At 32.0% G+C, this 25,239-nt stretch overlaps 1 protein-coding gene across 3 annotated transcripts in view; it reads right to left on the reverse strand.

The window, feature by feature from the left end:
* The window catches only part of LOC118180751 (zinc finger protein 277), a 79,239-nt gene that overhangs the window by 12,907 nt on the left and 41,093 nt on the right, over positions 1–25,239 (reverse strand). For all 3 annotated transcript variants that reach the window (XR_015043550.1, XM_085825562.1, XM_085825558.1), the window contains exons 7-9: positions 2,597–2,729; positions 2,433–2,509; positions 401–497 (exon numbers count right to left, since the gene is read on the reverse strand). Coding sequence is in view for 2 of the 3 variants with exons in the window: in XM_085825562.1 (XP_085681688.1) it covers positions 401–497; positions 2,433–2,509; positions 2,597–2,729 (307 nt within the window). In the remaining variant the exon portion in view is untranslated. The remainder of the gene's footprint in view (positions 1–400; positions 498–2,432; positions 2,510–2,596; positions 2,730–25,239) is intronic.

The raw sequence follows: 25,239 nt of genomic DNA on the forward strand, positions 1-25,239 counted from the left end.
TTGGAGGACTATGTTACACAAAACTGGGTAGCTCTAGGTAACAGTTGTTTATTCACACTGTGAAAAACATTCACACATTCAAGCAGATTCTTCATTATTTAGTTTCTTTAAATATAATACATGGTGATAATATTTGGTGGCAATAGTTTGAAAAGTGAATTGATGTAAAATGCTGTTTTGAGACTAATAGCCCTTTGGGTCTAATGCAACTTTGGGCTAACAATTCAGGATCCTTAAATTTTAAGATCATGTTTACTAACTGTGAAACATACAGGATAAAATTAAATAATTTATCAAATAAACAAATAGTCAAGCATTCATTTGATATTGATAGAGTATAATAATATACTAATTTTAAATGAATTCTCAATTATTTGAAACACCATAAACTTTGACAAACCTTCATATGATTTAAGGTTTCTTCGAAATCTAAGATATTGTTGTCACAAAACAAGCATACAAATGCTAGATTTTCAACTTCACAATCCATGAGTTCTCTGCAAGAAAATGAAATTAATTTTAAGAAATTTGAAGAAATACTACTTATATAAAATGAAATAAGCATTATATTAAACCCTGAATTACAATAATCTGAAATTACATATTTGATATACTGATTTTGTAAAACTGCAATAAAGTCTTTGATACTATGTAAAAATATTTGTTGTAATTCAGGAAAACAAAGTGTAAAAATGGTATTTATATTTTTATATTAAAAACCAAAAATTTTGTTAAAAACTAATATCATTTTTAGATTCAAATATTAAGCTTAACTAGTTTCATGCATTTTCTCATTTATGATTACGGCAATTACTATTAAATCATGACATTTAAACTCTTCCATTACGAATTATTACTACTTTTTATTTTATATCCTATCTGTATTTTCTTCAGCTACATCCCCCAATTATATAAATTACACTAAAAAATTAAAATATTTGGATTAGTAGGAAAGGTATGTTCTACTAGCTCAGCATTACGAAACAAAAAATGTTGTTTACAGTTATGCATGACCTCAAACAAGCCATATGGTGTTAGTAAGCCTACGAGCATGTACAAGAACATGAGAGAAACAATTTAACACAATGCACTCTTGCAACCATGCTTAAAGCAAGAATAGTGAAGTATTGCGAGACTTTAAATGAAGGGGTAAAACTTACATAGATTATCTAAGTGAGAACTCAGTACAGTGATGGTATATAAATTATACGCATGGTGTTTGAATGGACTGAAAAAAAGACCAATGCCATTAATATGGAGGACTCTATTCATCACACTTCAGCAGTTATGAAAATAACTTTACAGTTGTGAAGAAGCTAATACAGGAGAATAGGCATATCATAATACAGAAAGCAGCATCACTATTTTACATTAATATTGGAGAAGTCCATAACATTACCCACTGCAAGCTAATGATTGGCATAACAGTGTAAGATAGATGTGCATGGACATCCATTATCTACTTGAAATTGAGGGCACATCAACTCTTTCTAAGAGCTTCTTTATCAGTATGAAATTAATGGTAAAGCATTTTTGCAGCATATCATGAATGGAGACGAGAGTTGGTATACATCCGAGTGAAATTTCTAAGGTATTTTCTCCATAATTATAGTGCACCTTTGTAGTGTAATTGAAAAGTACATATAACTAAATACACCATGAATGTAAGCCACATCTGGCTAGCAAATGGGAAGTCCTTAGTTCAAATCAAGGAAGGGCATTGCCGATTTCTCACATTTCCCGTCACATGAGTGGCAGCATCCCATCAGAAAGGAAATACTTCACATGATATCTATATGCTTGTTAAGCATTGGTATAAGTACAGTGAACTAATTAGGAACTATGTTGATCGGTAATATTTTAATTATTTAACTGCTTGCAATATATCGGAAAAGAAAAGTAATACGTAAAAAATTCTGATTTTTGAAACACAGCAATAGCAACCATGTGAACTCTCACTTAATATTCAGATACTTTTAATGCAAATAACCAAATAATTTTATAAAACATGAGAGTGATTTAAAAAAAAATTAAGGGTAAAATAAATTATACACGGAAAATAAAAAATTCACAAAGTCACAAAAAGACTATTGCAATTAGAATTTTAATTGCTGCAATAAAACAGTTCTTAAAATTTAAATGAAGAGAAAAGCACCTAATAGTCATGCACATTTAAAACAGATCTTTTTGGACACTGTACAGAACAAAAAGAGCTATATCCTAAAGATCATAGCCTAACAGTTTTTAATATGTGACAATCATACAACATATCTGAAAGTATATAAAACTTTAAAACTGGATGCCTGAAATATTTATATTTACTATTTCAAATGCATTAACAACATAACAATATTTATGTAATATAACATCTTTGATGAAAAAGGTAAAAAAGAATTAATAAAATATAATGAAAATATTTAACAATTATATACATTTCTTTATCGTCACTTTCTTCTTGTGATCCATCATCAGTTTCATTCTGCACATCAGTCCATGTTTTGCCATATTCCTATAAGAATAAGTTGTTTTTCCTTTATTTTAACTATGGTAATACCAAAGTCTGCTTGATATAATGCATTTGTTTCTTAATACCTACCAAATAGTTTATAACATAGAATTTATCAAAATTCTTATTCTTTGGATTAATTCTTTTATGTTGTTTCTTCCTCATGTGTTCCTTTAATGTTAGCCAATGTTTGAAAATCTTCTCACAATAAAAACATTGTAAGCTTGAATAAAAACAGATAATACAATTTAATGAATATATTCCTAAATACAAACCATAAAAACATAATACAAATTCTAAACATATGAATTCAAAATAAAAGAAACTTTAATTTCTTAGAACTACAAAATAAATAATTTTCTTGTGCATTTATGACTCATTAAATGCACTGGTATACAAAACTTAAATATATATATCAGATTATTATACTTGAGTGCACTGAATATCATACAGGGCATTCATACAAAAAGTACCCTTGAGTACTTTTTAGTAAAGAAGTGATGAAAAATGTAACATAATAATAAATAAAATTATCAAATGCACAGACACATTAAATTTAGATTTAGCTGGTTGTTATGCTTTCGTGGAGGACTTTCTACAGGAAACTGGCTCATAAACATGTTACACATAAGGAAAACCATGAAAATGCCCATGCAGCCAGCCCATTTGCCTGAACTGAACCCAGGTCAGAACTATCAGTGTTCAGTGATAAGGTAGGTATGCAGGAAGCCTTGAAAAAAAGAGATCATCTAATAGAAGGACAGTGAATTAATGACAGATGTGTTATTTTGGGCATGGCATTAGAGGAATTTAGGTACTTACTGTGAACATAAAATCAGTTAATAGCTGACCACTTTCAAAACTATTTCCCTTGTGAGCAGCAACCATGGTTAGCCCTGGCCTTTCATTCAAAAAAGGAGAGAGTGCGGGATGGCAGCATGCGAAACTAGCTATTCATCTGCTAGTTTTTGTTTGGTACCTGCTTATGTTGACTGTAATTATACATAGTTATAACCTATACATAGTTTTTAAACTAATTTTAATTTTATTTCTTTTTTCTCACTAATCACTATGTTAATATTGTGTGTTAGAATGTCACAGCCACATTAAATATTTCTTTAAAAAAAATTCACATATACAGTAGACTCCCGATTATCCGCGGAGCAGATTATCTGCGCCTGCCGCACAAAGTTTTTTTTAAACTATATCTGCAGAAATACATATTTAGTTCTATGATTTTAGATGGCCTAGAAAGTTAACCTTCTAAAACCGGGCCGAAATTCTCATAATATAGCCTTCAGACCGGCGCGATCCGAAACAGTTTTGCCCACTCTTTGACATTTTCCTAATGAGAAAAGCCATTAGTCCCCCTCCATGGATGAAGTAAAATTTACATGTTTGTCGGACGCTTATGTCCCATAGTAGAGGGGTTGCTAGATTTGCAATTTTTTCAATGATTATTTTGCTTTCATTTAAATGAAGTTCTAAATAAACATGCAGTACTGGATGCAGTACTGCAGTACATGCATATCCAGTGCACAATTTATTTAGAACAAAATGTATGCAATGTTTATATTTCACTCGCTATTTCTGATCAATCTCATAATTAATAATTTGTGAATTTTTTAACTTTGTTTTCACTCTTCATTTATATTTGCATATTTTCGTATTAGAAATTAGAAAACGAGAACAAAATTTAACAAAATATAGTAAATACGGACTAGCTTTGTAAGTCTGCAGGCTGGAATGCAATTTTTAATAACATATTTTCATTAACAAAATAATGGTAATGACTAATTTAATGAAATAATAGTAATAATATTTATTACCATTACATGATTAGAATGAGATTCAATACAATTAGATTTTGAGATGAACTTATAGCAATAATAAAGCTTTACATAACAATAACAGAGATTTAAATCTGCTTTTTTTGATAATTTTGTTACTATAATATAAAAATCAAAATCCGAGATACATTGGTTGCGTTTCATCATTTAACTTTAACAAATATTACATTGGACTATCAGGCAAAGGAGGTATATCTTTAACGAGAATTTTTTTTTTTTTTTTTTTTGTAAAATTGGCTTTTGTTTATGTTAGCAGAGAAAAAAAATCCGTGACCTATACATGCAATCATCAAAAGAATTTTGAGAACAGTTTTAAATGTTCATGAAGAATTAATTATACATCAATTTCTTTTCATAGGTAGAAATTTCATCTAAAACCATCGTTATATCCAAAGTTTGAAGTCTATTTCATTTTCAATGAATATTCTATTTGCACATAATATATTTTCTAATTTATTTTAGAAAGAGTAATCTTTCACGTTTTCAAAAGAATAAGGAAATACTGGGTGTTGATACAATGTAGTAAATCTGTTTTTCATATTTCTTCCAGTAATGAAAACGATTACCCTGGAATATTTTCGAAGCAAAATTAAGAAAACCGTTTATGCCAAATTTTGCATAAAGTATCTTCTTGTGTATTTTTTTATTTAAAGTGTGAAATTTTCTCTTTGAAAATATAAAAAATCATGAACGGAGCAAAATTAATTCATGAGAAATAACTTTGAAATGCAATAATTCCATCGTGATATGAAATAGTGGAGAAAAGTGCAATACAGTATATTTATTCACAAATAATCTCCTCATATGCGTAATTTATGTACTGTCGATTGAGAAATATAGGTTAGTAAATTCAACCGGTTATTTCAATACTTTTCCTTCATAAATATTTTTACAGGCTCTTCAGTAGAGCGGTAAAGGTGGCTGAACACTTGTAGCTCGCTTGGGTTTGAATCCCGGCTAAATAGTTGGATTCATGGTTTTTGTGTAACATAAATGCAAGCCAGCTTCTCTTAGAAAGTCCTCCGCGAAGGCATAACTCCCCTTATACAGGTAATTGCTGTGTGCTTTGATGCAATTCAGTAAGCGAACAAAATTAATCCAATCAAACCCGAAGAACGGGTTGATTACATGTGGAGTTTTCCACCAGGAACGTAAATGCGAGCAATTTTCTCTTAAAAAGGTTTACACGAAAGCATCCATCCCCTTAAGCAGATAGCGTTCGCGTGCTTTTCCGTAATCCAATCCTAATTTTCATACATTTAATAGTAAGTTGACATACACCTTATTACAGACAAAATAACAACCTTTTTTAAAGATATTTTTTTATGAACTTGTCTGAATTCCCTTTATCTCTTGAGGAGTATAAGAATTTCAGCAAATAAAACTGGCCGAAATTTTATACAATGTAACTGATGTTTTGATTCAATTTAGAAGTAACGTGAGCTTTACTGATATTTAAATACTTTTTTGCAGATCTCATCCTAAAAGAGGATCTAAAGATTGATTTTATTTAATTTACAATAAATGAAAATCATTGAAAGCAATCACTGAATGAATGAAAATCACAAAAACTATTATGCATACAATTGTCTCTTATTTATCTCCTGATAAATCAGACAAAATTGCCTACATAATAGAAGCACTTTGAAAGAGTTAACAGTTCTTAAGGGTTTTATGCACTCCACAAAAAAATGCTAAAATAAAATCTTATTATTCTTAAGTATGAAAAGGAAGTAAACGATAAAAGTGGTTTTACCTATTTTCTAGAAGGGCATTAAATCTAAAATATTAATCTATTCTTATTTGCTATGATTAAAAAACATTAAATATGGTAATCTTAAAGAGCGTGCAAAATCGCTGACGTTTTAATCATAGCAAAAGTCAGTACTAAAAAAATTAGCATTAAAATTTTGAGACAGATTGAGAGAGAGATGGCCTCTATTTGATTTTCAAGTATATTGGCGTGAGACGAAACCTGCGGTTTTTGCCAAAATGTAGCCAAACTGATAAGAAGAGGGAAATAATGCGTAGCCAGCAGCTACTCTGAGCAGTGACAATGGACCACCCAGAGATCTACAGATAAGCGATTCTCTAAAATAGGGAGGGCATGGATGGTACGACAGTTGTACCAATGCCGGCGTCAGAGAAAGTCATTCTCCTGGTACAACTGCTGTACCAGCCAGCTTCAGAAAGTTAAGAAATAAATTTTTCTTTAATATTTGGAATTATCAACAAATGATTTTATATTAATGAGAAATTGATACATTTGTAATTCCCCCCAAAAATTCTTTAAGACTGGCAAATACTTAACAGAAATTTTAGTTGTACATAAATTTGTCCCCCCTCCCCCAAGTACATGTGATGAGTACGTTCGGTTAGACTTTGTGATTATTTTCTGACAACTCTACTTATTACCAAAATTTGGTCTTTATGCATATATATAATGTATACAACATGCATGCAAAGTTATGATGTGTGTGATTATGGCAAAGCCTTGAGGGCTGTCTGCCTAAGGGGAGGGATGCCTTCATGGAAGACTTTCTAAGCGAAAGTGGCTTGTATACACGTTACACGTAGGGAAAACCACGAAAATACCTATGCAGCCAGCCCATTCGCGGAATTCGAACCTTGGGTCGAACTACCAGTGTTCAGGGACTTTACTGCTCGGCCGCTGGTGGGCCTGTGCAAAGTTGTGATAGCTGTTAATTTATCATAATTGACCAAACATTATGAATACTGTTTCTCTTTCAGGATACGTACTTTCAGTTGTTTTCATAACAACTTCTGTATTTATTTAGAAAAAATTCTGCTGATAAAATACTACACACAGAAATATTTTTTTTAATGGTGTTTAAGAATGCTGTTGATTTTTCAGAGACACAGTAACAATTTAACTGGTTATAAACTTACAGAGCACAGATGTTGAACAGAAAAAGGAATGCCATTAGAAATGCTCAAATGCCAAATTATAATATTTGATCATAAAACAAATGTAATTACAGTTAACTGATTTTTGAACTTGAAGACTGATTATCAAATTTAAGTTAATGTTTAATAAAAGACTTTCATGAAAACAACCTAATTTTGAAGTATAATGAAAATAGTAGATTTTACTTTACCAAAATAGCTTAGTACGATGATTTTGTCAATGTATTCTTTATGTTTATTTGTGGGAAATTCACAGAATGTAACCTATATTATGAATATAAAGGTGTTTTTTTTTATTATTATTTTAAACTATTGCTAGTTAAATATAAAATATTTACAAAAGTTTGAATATTTGGTGTAAAATTCGATTTTTCATTATTAAGATCGAAAGCCCTTTCCACTGATTACTTTTCTTGATTTAATGAATCTCCTTTTGGTCTTTGCACACCTTATAAGAGTTTCACCCACTTTGACAATATATACTGTGTGACAATTCTGGAAAACTTAAGCGATTTCTCATTATGTTTTGGAAATTACAACAGAGGTTTGGAATAGGTGTAAAAAACCCTTATATAAACTCAGACAAATTAACAGAGTGCACAACTTATTCATACATAATCAGCCAGCATGTATGGCGTAAATTAAAAAGTAACAAAATGAATTTAACTAAGTAAATTTTAGTTAGCCCGAAGGCTACACAGACAGAAAATGCACAAATTGTCTCAGATCTAATATTGGCGTGATAAGCTAATGGCGAGAAAAATGCGATGCTGCAGATAACCTGCTCGCAGGAGAACCCAACTAATAATGTGGTCTTCAAGTAGGTTCTTCATTCTGATTCTACCACCTAAAACCTCTTCCTTTAAATACTACTGCTTTCTACCTCATTTGAATACACTCAAAATTAGAATTCTGGCAGGAAAATGGAAAGTGAGAAAGAAAAACTAATTATCATAAAATAGCTGGTTAATAAAAATAAATGAATACTCTACAACCTCAATTCACTATTTTAATTTAACCATTTTCATTTTTATGAAGCCTGTGTGTCGAAATATACTTTTTGGTGATAATAAAGTTAATTCTTTCATTTTTTACCCGATTACATAACATCACATGCAACAGCTGTAAATATGAAAAACACATGCATATATCCAGCAGTATGTTAATTTCTTTTGAATATATGGTGTCTGTCATCTTCAAAAAAATAAAACTGTAAACTTAAAATATAAGATGTGAACACAGGTCATGCGATGCTGCAGATAACCTGCTCGCAGGAGAACCCAACTGGTAATGTGGTCTTCAAGTAGATTCTTCATTCTGATTCTACCACCTAAAACCTCTTCCTTTAAATACTACTGCTTTCTACCTCGTTTGAATACACTCAAAATTAGAATTCTGGCAGGAAAATGGAAAGTGAGAAAGAAAAACTAATTATCATAAAATAGCTGGTTAATAAAAATAAATGAATACTCTACAACCTCAATTCACTATTTTAATTTAGCCATTTTCATTTTTATGAAGCCTGTATGTCGAAATATACATTTGTTTTGGTGATAATAAAGTTAATTCTTTCATTTTTTACCCGATTACATAACATCACATGCAACAGCTGTAAATATGAAAAACACATGCATATATCCAGCAGTATGTTAATTTCTTTTGAATATATGGTGTCTGTCATCTTCAAAAAAATAAAACTGTAAACTTAAAATATAAGATGTGAACACAGGTCATGCGATGCTGCAGATAACCTGCTCGCAGGAGAACCCAACTGGTAATGTGGTCTTCAAGTAGATTCTTCATTCTGATTCTACCACCTAAAACCTCTTCCTTTAAATACTACTGCTTTCTACCTCGTTTGAATACACTCAAAATTAGAATTCTGGCAGGAAAATGGAAAGTGAGAAAGAAAAACTAATTATCATAAAATAGCTGGTTAATAAAAATAAATGAATACTCTACAACCTCAATTCACTATTTTAATTTAGCCATTTTCATTTTTATGAAGCCTGTATGTCGAAATATACATTTGTTTTGGTGATAATAAAGTTAATTCTTTCATTTTTTACCCGATTACATAACATCACATGCAACAGCTGTAAATATGAAAAACACATGCATATATCCAGCAGTATGTTAATTTCTTTTGAATATATGGTGTCTGTCATCTACAAAAGAAAACTGTAAACTTAAAATATAAGATGTGAACACAGGTCTCCTGTTGGATAATATAAGAAAGTCACACTTAAAACCAAACACTGTGTGGAGAGTAAAAAGCATAATGCAGAAACTTGGTGAAAAATTAACATGTATATCACTTTGTCCTAGAGTTATAGTCAGAATCCCATTCTGTATAATAATATATGCATTTGACATTATTAGGTATTGCTAACTAAATTAACATTTTAATACTTCAATGAAATATCAAGAAAATGAGAAAAAATATGAATACTACTTACTGTATGATATGAATTTTTTGAAAGTGAGCTAATTAATAAAAAAAGACCAAAATACAGTCAAAAGTCGTTAATTCGGACACCCATAGTCCGGACCTCAAAGCTAAAAACTTTCTGCGCATGCGCCGCATTGACACATGCGCATAGGCGTTTACGCGTGCGCGTAAGACCTTTACGACTGCGAGCGCAGAATACGTTTTCGCGTGCGCGTTTAATGTATAACGGACGGTATAAGCTAAAATTATCTAATTATCTATTTCAGTTAATGTTGATGATTGCGTTGCTCCTTAATCTTCGAATTGGATGCGGCTTATTATTTTTTGCAGACCATAAGAGCAATTTCATAAAAGTAAACTTGAACTTTCGATTATGTCAAATAGAATTTCCGATGCTGGAGCTCCCAAAGGATCTACAAAACGAAAGTATGTTTCGATGTCCGTCAAACAAAAAGTGGAATTGCTGCAAAAAATGGATAAAGACATGAAGAAGGTGACAGAGAGGTTAGTGAAAACGAAAAAATTTCGACTGACAAGTTAGTCGGTATTCTCGGCACAGCAATTACGGGACTTGAACAGCGAAACTTTGTAACTGAAAAAGAAATTATGTCTGTTTATAGAATTAAAGAGAAAGTATTATCACATAAAGCGAAGCAACTTAAACAACTTATATTGAAAGAAATGTTTAATAAACAAATAAATACTAAGCTTTTTTTTTTTTTGTAAATTTTGATACCCTTTAGATCATAATTGTTCTTTATTTCATAAATTACGGTTTCATATTTTTAATTTTAGAATTTCTGCATGCCATCTTACGAGATTTAAACTGATGATCTATAATCCGGAAAAATTGATAATCCGGAATCGCCGAAGTCCCGACGAGTCCGGATTAACGACTTTTGACTGTATATAGTTTCATATTCCTTATGCGTAAGTCTACTTCATGCTGTTATGTCATCATTAGTTATAAGGGCAGAACATTGTAGTCTTCACCTTGCAAAATCCATGAGCAACATTTTAATAATATAGGAAAATTTCATATAATGGCTAGTAGCGAACTGAATGAAATGAAAATTTTAAATTTATAATTAAACATATTTTAAATTTGCTAGAAATTAAGGGACATATAATGTTTAAATATTTAAAGTTTCGGAGGAAACTATTTAAAATGTCTTCTTTTTGGGGACCAGGTTGCTTTAACTACTTATGGGTTACAGATTTCAGCCATATAATCTCATAAATAGCATTTAAAGATTATATTTCCTAGTATGAAGTTTTCTTATTCAAAATTTATTCACTGCCTTACTTATTCATTACACACACAATATATTCAAATACTAATTAATCATATAGTAATACAATATTCAAATACTAATAATTAAATCCTTAAAAAAATGTCTCTATTAAAAGGAAGAACATTTTAAAATGCCCAATTGAGCAGCATTTTTTTTAACCTTAAAATACGTCCCTGTTGTATTATTTTTCAAATTCGTTACTAATATATGAATTAAGTAAACTCAAGTACTATTTAGAATTGAGGATTAGTGATGTGGGTGTTTTGAATGTTCAGGGTTTTATGGAAAAGTACTACTGAATGGTAAAAGAAGGTTTATTAAAATTCAAATACAGTAATTCAATGATGTAATATACACATATAATTAATATGTACAACAAACAATTATTGTATGAAATACATAACAGAGCAAAAAATGAAAACATATACATGAATTTACAATATACATAAGCTGCAAAATAAACAGAATACATGAATATTCACATAAATTTACAATAATTTGAAAGAATTAAGTGTTATGAGTAATAACATTACTCAGATTTTCCCTTATTGTTAAATTTTCATATTCATTGTTCATTTAATATCTTGTGTTGGTGGTTAGTCTGCACTCATTCTTTGAGTGATAATCTCTGTGGCATTTCATCAAGGCCTATATTGTTGAAACAAACATTACCAAATGCTAACTTGTAATGACATTAATACATGTATCATAACAAATACACAATGAAAAGTAAGAAAATGTTAATGTACTAATATTTCTTGTTGCAGTAGTATTAATTCTTGAAATATCGTAAAAGAGGAATTAGACATTTTTTATTAAACATTCAATTATACATCTACCAATTTCAGTGTTATAGTGTGGCACCAGGATAACTATGTTACACACACTAATCCCCTCAAAGATTTCTGATATACAAAATAATTTTGGCAGTAACTTGTAAAGGCTAAAAAAATATCAAAAAGATACCATTCTTAAGTACAGAACAAAGTCTGTAATCCAGACGTCCATTATCCGGAATGATCTATTATAATCTGGACTTCAAAGCCACAAACTTATGCATGCACGTTTGATGCACACGTCCACTATGCATGCGCGTAAAGCCAGTAAAGTATTTACACATGTGCGCTTCCGATAGTGAAGAAAATGACAGAGAGGTTATTGAAAACGAAAGAATTTCGATTGACAAGTTAGTCGGTATTCTCGACACAGCAATTACAGGACTTGAACAGAGTTTCTAATTCTGGAGCTGCCAAAGGATTTAGAAAGCGAAAGCATGTTTCGATGTCCATTAAACAAAAAGTGGAATTACTGCAAAAAAAGGAATAAAGGCCTATTCGTCTCAAAATTATGCGAGAAGTATGGCATTGGAAAGTCCACTATATATGACACAAGAAAAAATAACTTATGGAATTTTTTGTGGAAGCATCTTAAACAACTTACATTAAAAGAAATGTTTAATAAAGTAAACAAATAAATATTAATTTTTTTGGGGGGGGTAAATTTTGATACCCTTTAAATCATAATTGCTCTTTATTTCATAAATTACAGTTTCATATTTATAATTTTATAATTTCTGCATGCCATCTTACCAGATTTAAATTGATGATCTATAATCCAGAAAAACCCCTAATCCGGAATCGCCGAAGTACCGACGAGTCCGTATTACGGACTTTGTACTGTAATTACATATATTTTGCAGAAATACTTCGGAACTGTTTGAGCTGGTATTTGGAGAATCCTCGAGTAATTTTTTGAATGCAGAATAACTGAACTGAGAAACAACAGAATGCAACCAAATTATATCCCTAAGTATTTTTTCATTTCACTTTCTAATGCATGCATAATAGCATTAATTAAGAATTTAATAAAAACATTAAAATTAATTACATGAAGAAAGATCTCTAAAATTTCAAAATTGCATATTATTAAAATCTAGTTTAACCCTCTAATGCCCATGGTAGCATATTTGCTACCTTGTATTAAACGCCATGTTTTTATACCACGAAATGTAATTTTTATGTAAGAAAAAAAAAATCAGAAGAAGCATGGATGCAGCTAACAATGCAAGCACCTTTTCAGACGTAAGTTGTTTGTTTATTTTACAAATATTTTATTAATAAAACAATTAATAATTACTATTTATATAAAGTAAAAGAGTGAGTGTATCACACAGTATAAAATAGCTTTTACGAAATTATCGTTTTCAATGCTAAAATATTTTTTAAAAATCATGGTAGCAAATTTGCTACCATGGGCATTCGTGTATCAAAGCCTATCAGTTCTCTGAAAAGAATGTGTTTTTACATTGAAATTAGTTCATGATCTTTAATCTTTGTAATTTTAGAGATAATAAATATATCCTTAAATACAATTTATGGATTTAAATTTTATTAGTTTAAATTTTGATATTTTTCAATTTAAAAAATATTTTAATATGTATTTTTCCTGTAAAAAAGTCTCTAAGAAAATTCATTTTGAGATTTAAATTGAAAAATAAATTTAATCCTCTATTAAATCTCAAGTTCTTTTTTATATATTTTTATTTTATTTATTGAATGAAATTTTAAAAAATAATTTAATAAAATTTTCGGAATTTTGAATAAAATTTTGAATTTTTTTTTAGCCATGCACTTCAGGTCCGTTTTTCCACAGAGTAAGAAGAAGAAATGTATATGAATGATTTGGAAAGTGATTTATCCGATATATCTAATGATGACTCTGATGATGAATATATGCCTACACGAGTGTCTGATATCTTGCATGAAGGAAGCTCAGATTATGAAGAATAAGATCAGATCATCATTTGTTTGATCACCCACTTCTGACACCACTTGTTGTTACATAATTTCTCTTTCTTCTAATACCAGATGTTACGTTATTTTCTTCCTTCACGTTCGTACAGGGTTCGTAGATTTGGAGTGAATAACGAAGACACTTGATGAAGTATCGAAACACACTTTATTTAGACAATATGATTCAGGACAGCTCCAAAACACTTTTACAGTCATCGAAGAACTACTGACACGCTGACACAATCAGCGACACAGCCTTCAGGTTATCAGGCTATCACGGTGGAGACAGCTTCACTGCAAAGCACCCGAGTACAGCTCCCAACTCTGCTTGTTTGTTCTCGGAACTCCATGTACTCTCGAGACTCTCCACACGATGCACTCGACGATACACAAGAGTATAGCTCTCGACGACCAACTCGGAGCTAGACTTCGAGACACTCGCTCAATGACTATTAGCTCGCTAGACAAGGCACACACACTCTCGATGAGAGACACACTTCCTGATTTCAGACCAGCACGGTTTATATAGCTTTCGGCTTGTGTTCGGGAACGTTCTGGATTAAACCAGTAAGAATTCAATCCAGAAGGTTCTCCAGCAGTCCATGGTATATCGCCAATTTTGTCGCCAAATGTGGCAACCCTGCCTTCCCTTGCCATTTTATGGCAACCCTAAAAACTGCTTTGTGGGGGAGCCATCTCAACGCGCCTGTACATTTTGTAACAGTATGATTTTAATAATGAATATTTATAAGGAATAATTTTTAACATTTATAAGAACTGTTCAAATCAACTATCACTAACAGCAACACATGCATCGCAACCACAATGAGGTAACTGGCGGCCGGCATGTACTTCTACAGCAATGGTGCTAATTTGGTGCCAAGGTCGGACTAGGGTTTTAAAAATTTATGGTTAACTATCACAAATTCTGCAAAAACGTGCCTTGTGGTATATAAAAAATTTCTTCAAATTTTGTACATGCCAAACACAGATCTCCTTTTGTGATCTAGTTTTGACTAGCCTGTATCAATATAATATAACAAAACTGTTTGCATCATACAGGCAATCAATCAGTCTCTTCAAAATTTGCTGCTCTATGCATGAACTATCTTCTCTGTAAATACTTCTGTTTGATAGTTCATAACATAGAGTAAACTTGGAAAGATTTGTTATGTACTGCTAAGTAACTTTTGCTGTATTTAATATTACTATTACATTAGTGTTTATATCACATTTCCCTTCAGAGTATAAACTCTGAAGGGAAATATGATACCTCGTGTTTTAAAAGAAATTATTGTGTACTTTGCTATTAACGCAACTGGTACAGTCTATAAACAGGCTATTCTTTTTCCCAAAATTACAATTTTAAGTTTTTAAATTATTGAATATAGTTCTGTTTGGATCATAATTATACTTACAAATTAACACTGCATTATTTAGATTATAACAATGGACTGAACAGCTATTTGCCTAAGAGGAAGAATGCCTTTGTGGAATACTTTTTATAAGTTCCTCGCTTCCATGTTACACATGGAAAAAAACCACAAAACTCTCATACAATCAATCTATTTACTGGGATTTGAAACTGGGTTGAACTAACAACACTCCTCAATTTTACCAATTGCCTATTGTGAACGATTTCCATTGCAGGAAAATATTGCTCATACACATTAAATATGGATACCACCAGTCACTGAGAAGTTATGACAACTGAACACTGGTAGTCCAACCCAGGTTTGAACACACTCAAATGCTGCATGGTTGTTTTTCTCCATGTGTAACATGAATATGAGCTAGTTTCCCTTAGAAAGTTCTCCACAAAGGTATCCCTGTCCTTAGGCATGTAGCCCTTGTGTACTTGTGCCATATTAAAATAACCTAACTTTAAATTTGAATGCGGTTTTCACAGTTATGATAAATCACACATTTTAAGGTATTTTTTAAAAATTTCTTGAACTATAGTGAAAATTACTCATTATCTGTAATACGTGTTATTGATCGTTTCGTATTCCTAGACATCCATACCCTGCAAGGTCATTAGGCCTTTAACTGTAATAACTCATTTGTATCATTGGAGAGAAACATTATATCTATTGCAATGATTCATCCACTACCACTTGTCTTTCTATATTCTACTTTTTCTATATAACACACATATACTTCTAAGTTTTTGCGCTTTTGTTCTCACCATATACACAGTCAGTGGCGTAAATTAGGATATGCAAGGCATGCAGTCGCATAGAGGCCCGAAGGCTTAGGGGGCCCATGAATGTCCTTCTGAACTACATTTGCATATTTAAACTTAAAACACGTACAAAAATCATGTATTCCAGTAGTTTAGTGTACCAAAAAGTTTTCTGAAAAGAAAGGGTGCGGAACTTTACCATACATATTTTCTACAAAAATTATATGTTCAAATAGTTTTCTTTATGCAATTTATTATAAATATGTTTTATATTTAACAAATGTATCATTTACATTATAAAAGTTCTTATTTATGACATATATTATTGCATAAGTCATGTTCGTAAGCTCAATCGATCACAGAACGCTATATATTAGCGTAACTTCTTTTTTTATACGTTTACTTATCATAGTGTCTGTCAGTTTATAACATAACCAGTTATTTACTAGCTTGCTAAATTAAGCGAAAAAAACTCGGATTGGCACAGATTTTATATAGAAACTCGAAATATACTTGCATGTAAAACCTACTGGATTTTATTTAAAAATCTCTGCAAATCTAGACTTTCTTCCCCTCTTTTTCTAAGCACAGTAAATTTACTGGGGGGGGGGGGCAGGAACATTTTTTGCACCGGGGCCCAAGAGTTCTAGCTACGCCACTGTACACAGTCATCTGTTTTCAGGTAAGGAAAAATCTGAGAATATTATAAACTTGCTATTAAAATTCTAAAAACAAAAAGAAGAAAGAGGTGCATGATGTCTTTAAAGCAAGCCACATTACAGTCTATGCATGCAGAATGCTAAATATGAGATTTTGCCGAAAACAATCAAAACTGTACTATGCTGTTTACCACTAGGCTAAAACATTAAAATTCCCATTGGAGGGATCATAATTTGCAGTCATGCTACTGAAAAACCATCTGGGAGAATGCTATACATATACCTGGGCTGAACAATAAATATTTTTGGTGACATCATGGGTTGCCACGTAAATGCTTCTTGGCGACATGGTGCGTTGCTTCATCAATATATTCTCATGGCTTATGGGTGGAGGTATACGAAAAAAATCAACTGGCAAAATATTAGGTACTGTTCTGTTATCGGGACCGGATTAACAAATGTATGCATGTGCACATATATGCGTATGTGTATACACATACATTCGTACTTACCTATATGAACACATCCATCCATATATACATGCATACATATCTACATTTCTGAATTAGGTCCTGATAAAGGAACAGTGCCAAATATTATACAGAAATAGATAAATTATGTGTTTAATAGGCAATACAGTGGCTATTAAAATAACGCCCTTATCAACCAGTTAAATATCCTTTTCATACTTCAACACAGCCTCTTTCTGCTCAAACTTTTATAGATTTAGAAATTTCCTGTGAGGAGACATCAGTAAATTTTCAAGTCCAATTGTAATGTAGAGTTTTATGAAATTAACTAAAACATACGTAATACAGAGTAATGACACATTTCTATATTTTAAAAAGAAATTAAAAGACATTCATAATTGGAGGACATCAAAATCAAAACATACTGATATGGCAACAAAATGAACTGAAATATAAACAGAACCTTAGTTTTAAAAATGTTACGATACTTCTTTAGTGTTGCAGCTTCCATTTTTTTTAAACATCAAGCTGGCATCAGAATTATTGCCAACTTCATGTCTCATGTACAATTTGTTACTGCTCTGCTTCCTCAATTGCTTTTGATATGGCATAAGAAGCATTCCAAGGTCTCAAAGATTTTTGCCATATTAACTCTGCAAAGTAAGATTCATGATGATAGTGAAACGTGTCTCTTCAATTTTTATTCCGCCACTTAGCGAAGCTCCACAGTCTTTCTATATTTTATATATGAGCAGCTGTTGTTAGATCAAGAAAATGAAATTTATTGTCCGCAGAAAAATATCTGTAAGCTGGTATTTACCAGTTCTTGTCTTTTATATTCTCACCAGAAGTTTGAATAAATTGTCACTCCCTCTTGTAGATGGTCGACAACTTTTGTCATGAGTGTGGGTGGCTCTCTATTTAGAAACTGAGCGAGAAAGAATTTTTCAGTTTTTTGGCATAACTTGCCATTTATACAGCATTATGGAAGAATCATGCCAGTTTTGGTGTTTTGTTGTATGAACAGATTTTCTGCTATGTTCAAAATTTTTTCAGGGTCACCTATTCACATATTTGGTTGGCGGATCATATGCAGAGAATACATCTCTCTCGTAAAAATGTTTCAGTGAATAGTCACATTTTTCTAGTGTTTCTTTCATTTTATGCTGTTACAGACAGTATTCTGAAACCACTAAACCAGCTGTTAAAACATATACTTTTCTTTCATTAGCAAATGTTCAAGCTGCACCTCTAAATGCTTTCACTGATGTGAAATTTTATTCAATGTCCATTTTTGCATATTCGAATGTGATGTAAAATATGTGCATTTCTTGAAAGAAAGATATAGCAAGCATCTTCCTCACTTCTCAGTAAATTAAGAATTTTAAGATTAAAATATAAATAATTCATTAACATATAGAATACTGAGAGCTCTTCTTGTGATGAGAGAATTCTGAGTGATTATGAATTATTAACATTTGCATGGGAAGAAATATGATCACATGGTCTCCTCGAAGCTCTTCTCATTCTAAGCAAGCTGTAAATCATCATTGTTGGGACTGCCAGATGTTTCAGAATAGTTTACATTGTCGATTCATCAAAAATCTTGACAACTTTAAAAAACAGGATCCATAATAATAAGGAAGAAAGAATATCACATCCTTACGAAAGCTTGGTTTAATTTATTTGATTATAGCACATAAGAGCTATCAACCTAAAACGATGGATGTTTTTGTGAAGGACTTTTCTGGGGGAAACTGGCTCGTATCTACACTAGAAAAGCCTGGAATCCATCTTTTAAGTCATTTTTAAGCCTTAAATTGATATTAGCTTTCTATGAAAATATCTTGGCAGCTTCACAACGGCTCATTCATATTAAAATTTGAATGTATTTCACAGGATAAAAATTTGTTATTTAAATTTAGTGTGGGCGCAATATATTTTTCAAAACTATTCAGAACAAACTAATATACACATTAAAAATTCTGAACATGCAAAAACTAAAAAAAATCTTCCAGCAGATCTTTTGTTTAAATATATTACATGATAGTTTTTCCATCTAAAGATTATGTAAATAATTTATATTTAAACAGATTCCTTTCAGATATACAATAAAATAACACAAGTTGTCACATTTATTACAAAATGTTCGTAATTTTAAATTAATTATTCATTTGAATAATATATAGAGAAACAAATATTAATTTTTTTTCTAATACAATGATGAAATTAAAGCACAAAACATTAATTATTAGATGAAATGTATTGGAAATATTAACAGAATGAATTTAAAACTGAAATCTCGTATGTTTCTCAGTGATTTAAAATAAACACAAGAGTATATTGGAAAGCTATACATGTTAAAATGTTAATATTTGGTATGTTGGTATGTAGCGTCTGTAGTATTTTCAGAAAAATTTTCTCTGCTTCTGAAATTCATATTGCACAAGCGTTTAAATTTATGTGCAGAAATTTACTGAGCATAAGGGGTGTATCTTTGATGTGACATCATCTCACACGTAGTTCGGATGTCACGTGACCTCCCTGCGCGTTTGGGGATTTAGCGCTGACCTAAATCAGAAGGCTCCGGCGCTTCTTTTATGTAATTGAACAATAATTTCGGTAGAAATTTGATCTCAAAATTTTTATTTTTTGCAAAAAAATTATATTACAAATCACTTATTAAATTTTAATTTATCTCTTTACATTTTATTTAATTTTAACTATTTGATTACTTTAATCTTTTAATTAGTTAACTATTTTAATAATAATTAATTAATTAATTATATTTGATTAAATAAGTGACAAATATTAATTATTAAAATTAATTAAACAATAATTAATTTTGTAATAATTAAATATTTAACTTTATTAATGATTTTAATAGTCATTTTATTTATTTATTTACTTTTGTTCCTCTTTGCTGACAGTCTTCCATAGGGCTCCGGCAATACTAATTTTAGACATTAAGCCCTGCACAAACTCGGTATCCATGTACCCCCCAAAATCGCCATTTTTTTGCCAAGGAGCACCCATAAATATACTTTTACCACAAGGTAATATCAATTTTAGAAATTTAGCTTCTAGCACCATAGGTTTATTGAACCATTTAAACAGAGTTCTGGATTAAGATGGAGACTTTTTTTCCAACAGAATTGTACACAAGTTGTCTTCTGATTTGAAAACTTGAATTCATCTTCCTTGGTTCAAAAAAAGCTGAAGTTTTTTTTCTTTTTCTTTTTTTAATACGGTCCATGTTTTTACCTTGGCTGCTTGTTTGTAGATTGTTGACATATAATGAACCTTTAACTGAAGAAAGAAGATTTTTCAAAATGGCATTCATCTTGAGACTAAATAGTGCAATACTCAGCATGTAGCTTTTCTTGAATAAAAATACCATACAGTTAACAGCCCAATTTCACTTAAAAGTTTTGCACGAAAACAGATACTTTCCTTCAAGTTGCAGTTACAGAGATCAATGACAGTACCATGCTGCCATGATCGATCATAAGCTTTCTCCATGTCGAAGAAGATGGAATCAGGTGGTTTCAAATACCACTCTGTAAGGGTGACATGTATCATTTTACTTTAAGTAATAGACTAGATGGAAATTTACCATTTTTACTTTCTTGAACGAGGTATAGGAAGTATTGTAATCATGAAATCGGGTACCATATTTTAACGAAAATATCCATTTTTATTGTTATTGAATGCAATTTATCGATGTTTTTGCGCTACATTTGCATGTAAGGACAAAATAAAAGATTCTTTTTTTCAAAACGAATTATAAAACTGATTTAAAATGGATTTAGAAGAAATTTTTTTGTGGTATCTGTACATATGTACGTATGCATGTATTTCGCATAACTCAAAAACAAATAGCCTCAGAATGTTGAAATTTTGTATGTGGGACTGCTATAACATGTAGATGTGCACCTTCCCTTTTAGTTGCACCAAAGTTGGCTAAGCCTAATTTTTTTTTTTTTTTTTTTTTTAGCAGAATAGTGGATTTGTTGACAATCTAGAGGAACTAAGCTTCACAATAACAAAGTAATGTCTTCTCGCTGGTCGAATTGCTTGTTTTCGTGTAGAAACTGTCATTTTTAATTGTAATTTTTTTTTTTAAAATTATTTAACTGTATTGGTGTTTTATGTTTTTCTATATCTTTCAATTTTTAATGAAGATATTTTGAGTTTTTATGTATTTTTGCCTTGCTACAAAGTGAAAACTGAATTAATTGAATGAGAAATATATCTAATCAAATTTGAGGAAATAAGTGACAGAAAATACTGTCACTTATTTCCTCAACTGGCAAGAGAAAATACTGTCGTCAGTCTGTTTCAGACAGACAGAGAAGAATGTTTACGAGTAGCGCATGCGCATTAGGTAAGCAGCGTTGAATCATCTGTGAAAAACTGTTTATTTTTTATTTGTTTAATTTCTTTTATAAATCGTTTTAGATTTATTATAGTACTAGCGGGCTGAAGCCCACTTTTCATTGTTCAATGTTCATGAGATTCCATTGTAATTTCGCCGGTATTCGAAAGTTGGACCGAACTACCAGTGTTCAGCAATTTTGAGCGGTCTGGTCCGCTTTGTTCACCTATGCACGGAGAAGATATTGCATAAACGATACACATGCGTAAACGCAAGAAAACACCCATGGAGCCAGCCCGTTCGCCGGGATCGAAAGTTGGACCGAACTACCAGTGTTCATCGGTTTTGTGCTGCCTGCGTCCGCTTTATTCACATATGCATCCAGAAGACACTGCATACACGATACACATGCGGAAAATCACGAAAACACCCATGCAGGCAGCCCGCTCTCTCGGATTCGAAACATGGACCGAACTACCAGTGTTCAGCGGATTTGAGCGGGCTGCGCCCGCTTTATTTATGTATTCGTCCATTAGATACTGCATACACAATACACATGCCTAAAATTACAAAACACCCATGCAGCCAGCCCTTTCGCGGGTATTCAAAAGTTACATCGAACTACCAGAGTTCAGCACTTTTGCTCGGGCTGTGCCCGCTTTATTCACGTAGGCTTCCAGAAGATTCTGCATACAGGATACACATGTGTAAAATCACGAAAACACCCATTATTCGCGTATACGTCCAGAAAATACTGCATACATGATAAATCATAAAAACACCCATGCAGCCAGCCCGATCGCCTTTATTCGAAAGCTGGACCGAACTACCAGTGTTTAGCAGTTTGCGCGAGCTGCGCCCGCTTTATTTACGTATGCATCCACAATATACTGCATACACGTTACACATACGGAAGATTACGAAAGCACCTATGGAGCCAGCCCGTTCGCCGAGATTCAAAAATTGGACTGAACTACCAGTGTTCAGCGATTTTACAGCTCAGGCTTTTTGCCAAGTGTAATCGCAAAAATTTTCGGGTATTATATTCAAACAGTAGATTCGTTATTAAAATTCCTTTTGATAAACTTTAACATAATCGCACACAAAGGTGCACCAATATATATATTAATGTAAGTAATCAATCATAATTATTTATAATAAGAAAACTTTCCATATACCATATCCGAGCAACAGAAATTCAATTTAAAACCCTGAACGAAAAAAATTTAATCAGAATTTAAATAAATAGTGTAATTATTATTTTTTTGCAAATAAAATTTCTTAATTAAAATTTAATTTAATATTAGCTTTATGCGAACAGAGACATTATATTAATGCAAATATATAATATATAAAACAGTGAATGATTACGTAGCTCAGTAACACAAATGAGCACGCTGATTTAAGCTATTAGACATATTAATTTGTATTACTCAAAGTTGCTTTTCTTATTCAGATCCAAAAATCACGAATTATTCGAAAAATGCACAAAAAATACGTATCTCGGCAACCGACAGTCCGATCGGCTCGTAATTTACAATCTTATAATTGCCAAATTTTGAAAAGAGGTTTGGTCTTTGTTCCAGACAGATTGGCAAATTAGAAGATTAATTAGCCATAATGAATAAAAATCCTCCACTACTTTAATTTCATCCCTGGCGAATGGCCTTGACGATTCCAAAAGTCGTGCGGAAACCATCTCCCCCTCTCCGACACCCGTCGCTTTCGAATCGAAGGCCGTCAACCAAGAGTTAGGAAGGGGAGATAAGGTAGTAGCGCTTTTTTAATGAATCTTCTAATTAGGCTCCTAATTAGCAAAACAGTTTACAACGAACACTAACCTTTATTTGAGCATCCGGGAAGTGCAAAATTCAAAATTTGAACGAATTCGGTTAATTCTTTCAAGAGTTACATATTTTTGTGCATTTTTCCGGCTGAATTTCTCTAAGAAAAATGCACAAAAAACACGTATCTCAGCAACCGGCAGTCCGATCGGCTCATAATTTACAATCTTATAATTGCCAAATTTTGAAAAGAGGTTTGGTCTTTATTCCAGAGAGATTGGCAAATTAGAAGATTAATTAGCATAATGAATAAAAATTCTCCACTACGTTAATTTCGTCCCCCGCTAATGGCCTTGACGATTCCAACTGGAAAACGGATACAGCTGCAACCCCTCAAAACCCGTCGCCTTCGAACCTCAGCCTGTCCACAAAGATATCGGAAGGAAAGAAAAAGGAGTATTAGGGCGTTTTTAATTACCCCGTTAATTAGGCTCCTAATTCGCAAATCAGTGCGGAATCAATTCCATCAGTCGTTTTATCCCCTGGCGGGTTTAAAATTCAAAATTTCAAAGAAATCGGCCGGTAAGTTCCAGATTTACCGATTTTTTGTGCATTTTTGGGCTCAATTTCTCTAATTAAGAAAAATTAATATCTTGGGAACAAATAATGCGATCGGCTCCAAATTTAGAAATTTACAACTCATAGATAGTCAAATGAAGGATGCTCTTTGTTCTAGAGAGATTGGCAAATTAGAATATTAATTAGCATAATGAATAAAAATTCTCCACTACGTTAATTTCGTCCCCCGCTTATGGCCTTGACGATTCCAGCTGGAAAACGGATACAGCTGCAACCCCTCAAAACCCGTCGCCTTCCAATCCCAGCCTGTCCACAAAGATATTGGAAGGAAAGAAAAAGGGGTATTAGGGCGTCTTTAATTACCCTGTTAATTAGGCTCCTAATTCGCAAATCAGTGCAGAATCAATTCCATCCGTCGTTTCATCATCTCGCGGGTTTAAAATTCAAAATTTCAAAGAAATCGGCCGGTAAGTTCCGGAGATACCGATTTTTTGTGCATTTTTCGGGCTAATTACCATCTTAAGTCGCACGAAGATGCGAATGGCCAAAATGGCGAGCTACGGACGTCCTGAATCCAACGGTATGCTCCGCTAAGCTCTACACCCAGCCGTTTCGGAGAAGATGAGGTTACAAACAAACAAACAGACGCGCACAGATTTTAATAGTATAGAGATTTGAATAGAACATGTGGGAATGATTAGATAATTCTTCAGATGTTGTAATTTTTGTGCATTGCGAGTTGTAAAATGAATGAGATGTAGCAGTGTCAAGTGAACCTAGCACCACAGTATGGCTATGATAAAAAAAATATAGTGAATTTTAAAAAGTGCATTTATTCTATTGTGGTTTATGTGCTATCAACAAAGTAGATTTAATTCAGTTCAATGAGTTTAAATAAAATGCGGGAAAAAATGCGCATAATTTAATATTCCGTACTAGAAAGTTGTGGTGTACACATTATATATTTCTCTAAAAATTTATAAAGGCAATTTGTAAGAACAATAGGGCAAGGGCAATAATTTGATGGATCTTTAGAGCCTGTTTCTAGCTTCTTTGATGGCATTTCTTTCTTAAAAATCTCACTCAAATGATCACTGTATGAATGCATGCGAAGCAACAAATACAGAAAGTTTGCACTGAAACTCACTTGTTCACTTTTTCAAATGCAGTTTTTATACTACTTTGAAGGAAGATTTGTTGAGAATTTTTGTTTATGCATTAAAGAAGTACTGAGCTACATTAAATCAGCTTTGTGTGCCCCAAGTTCACAATATAACTTGCAATAAAGCTTTGGTCCTTTTGTTTTTACATTCTTTCTAGCCAGTTCTTAAACACGGGTACTTTAGGCCAAGCATTTTAGA

The sequence above is a fragment of the Stegodyphus dumicola genome, chromosome 1 (genome assembly GCF_044657685.1).
Source record: "Stegodyphus dumicola isolate Sdum_Otavi_A_Nest chromosome 1, ASM4465768v1".
Classification (NCBI taxonomy): Eukaryota; Metazoa; Arthropoda; class Arachnida; order Araneae; family Eresidae; genus Stegodyphus; species Stegodyphus dumicola.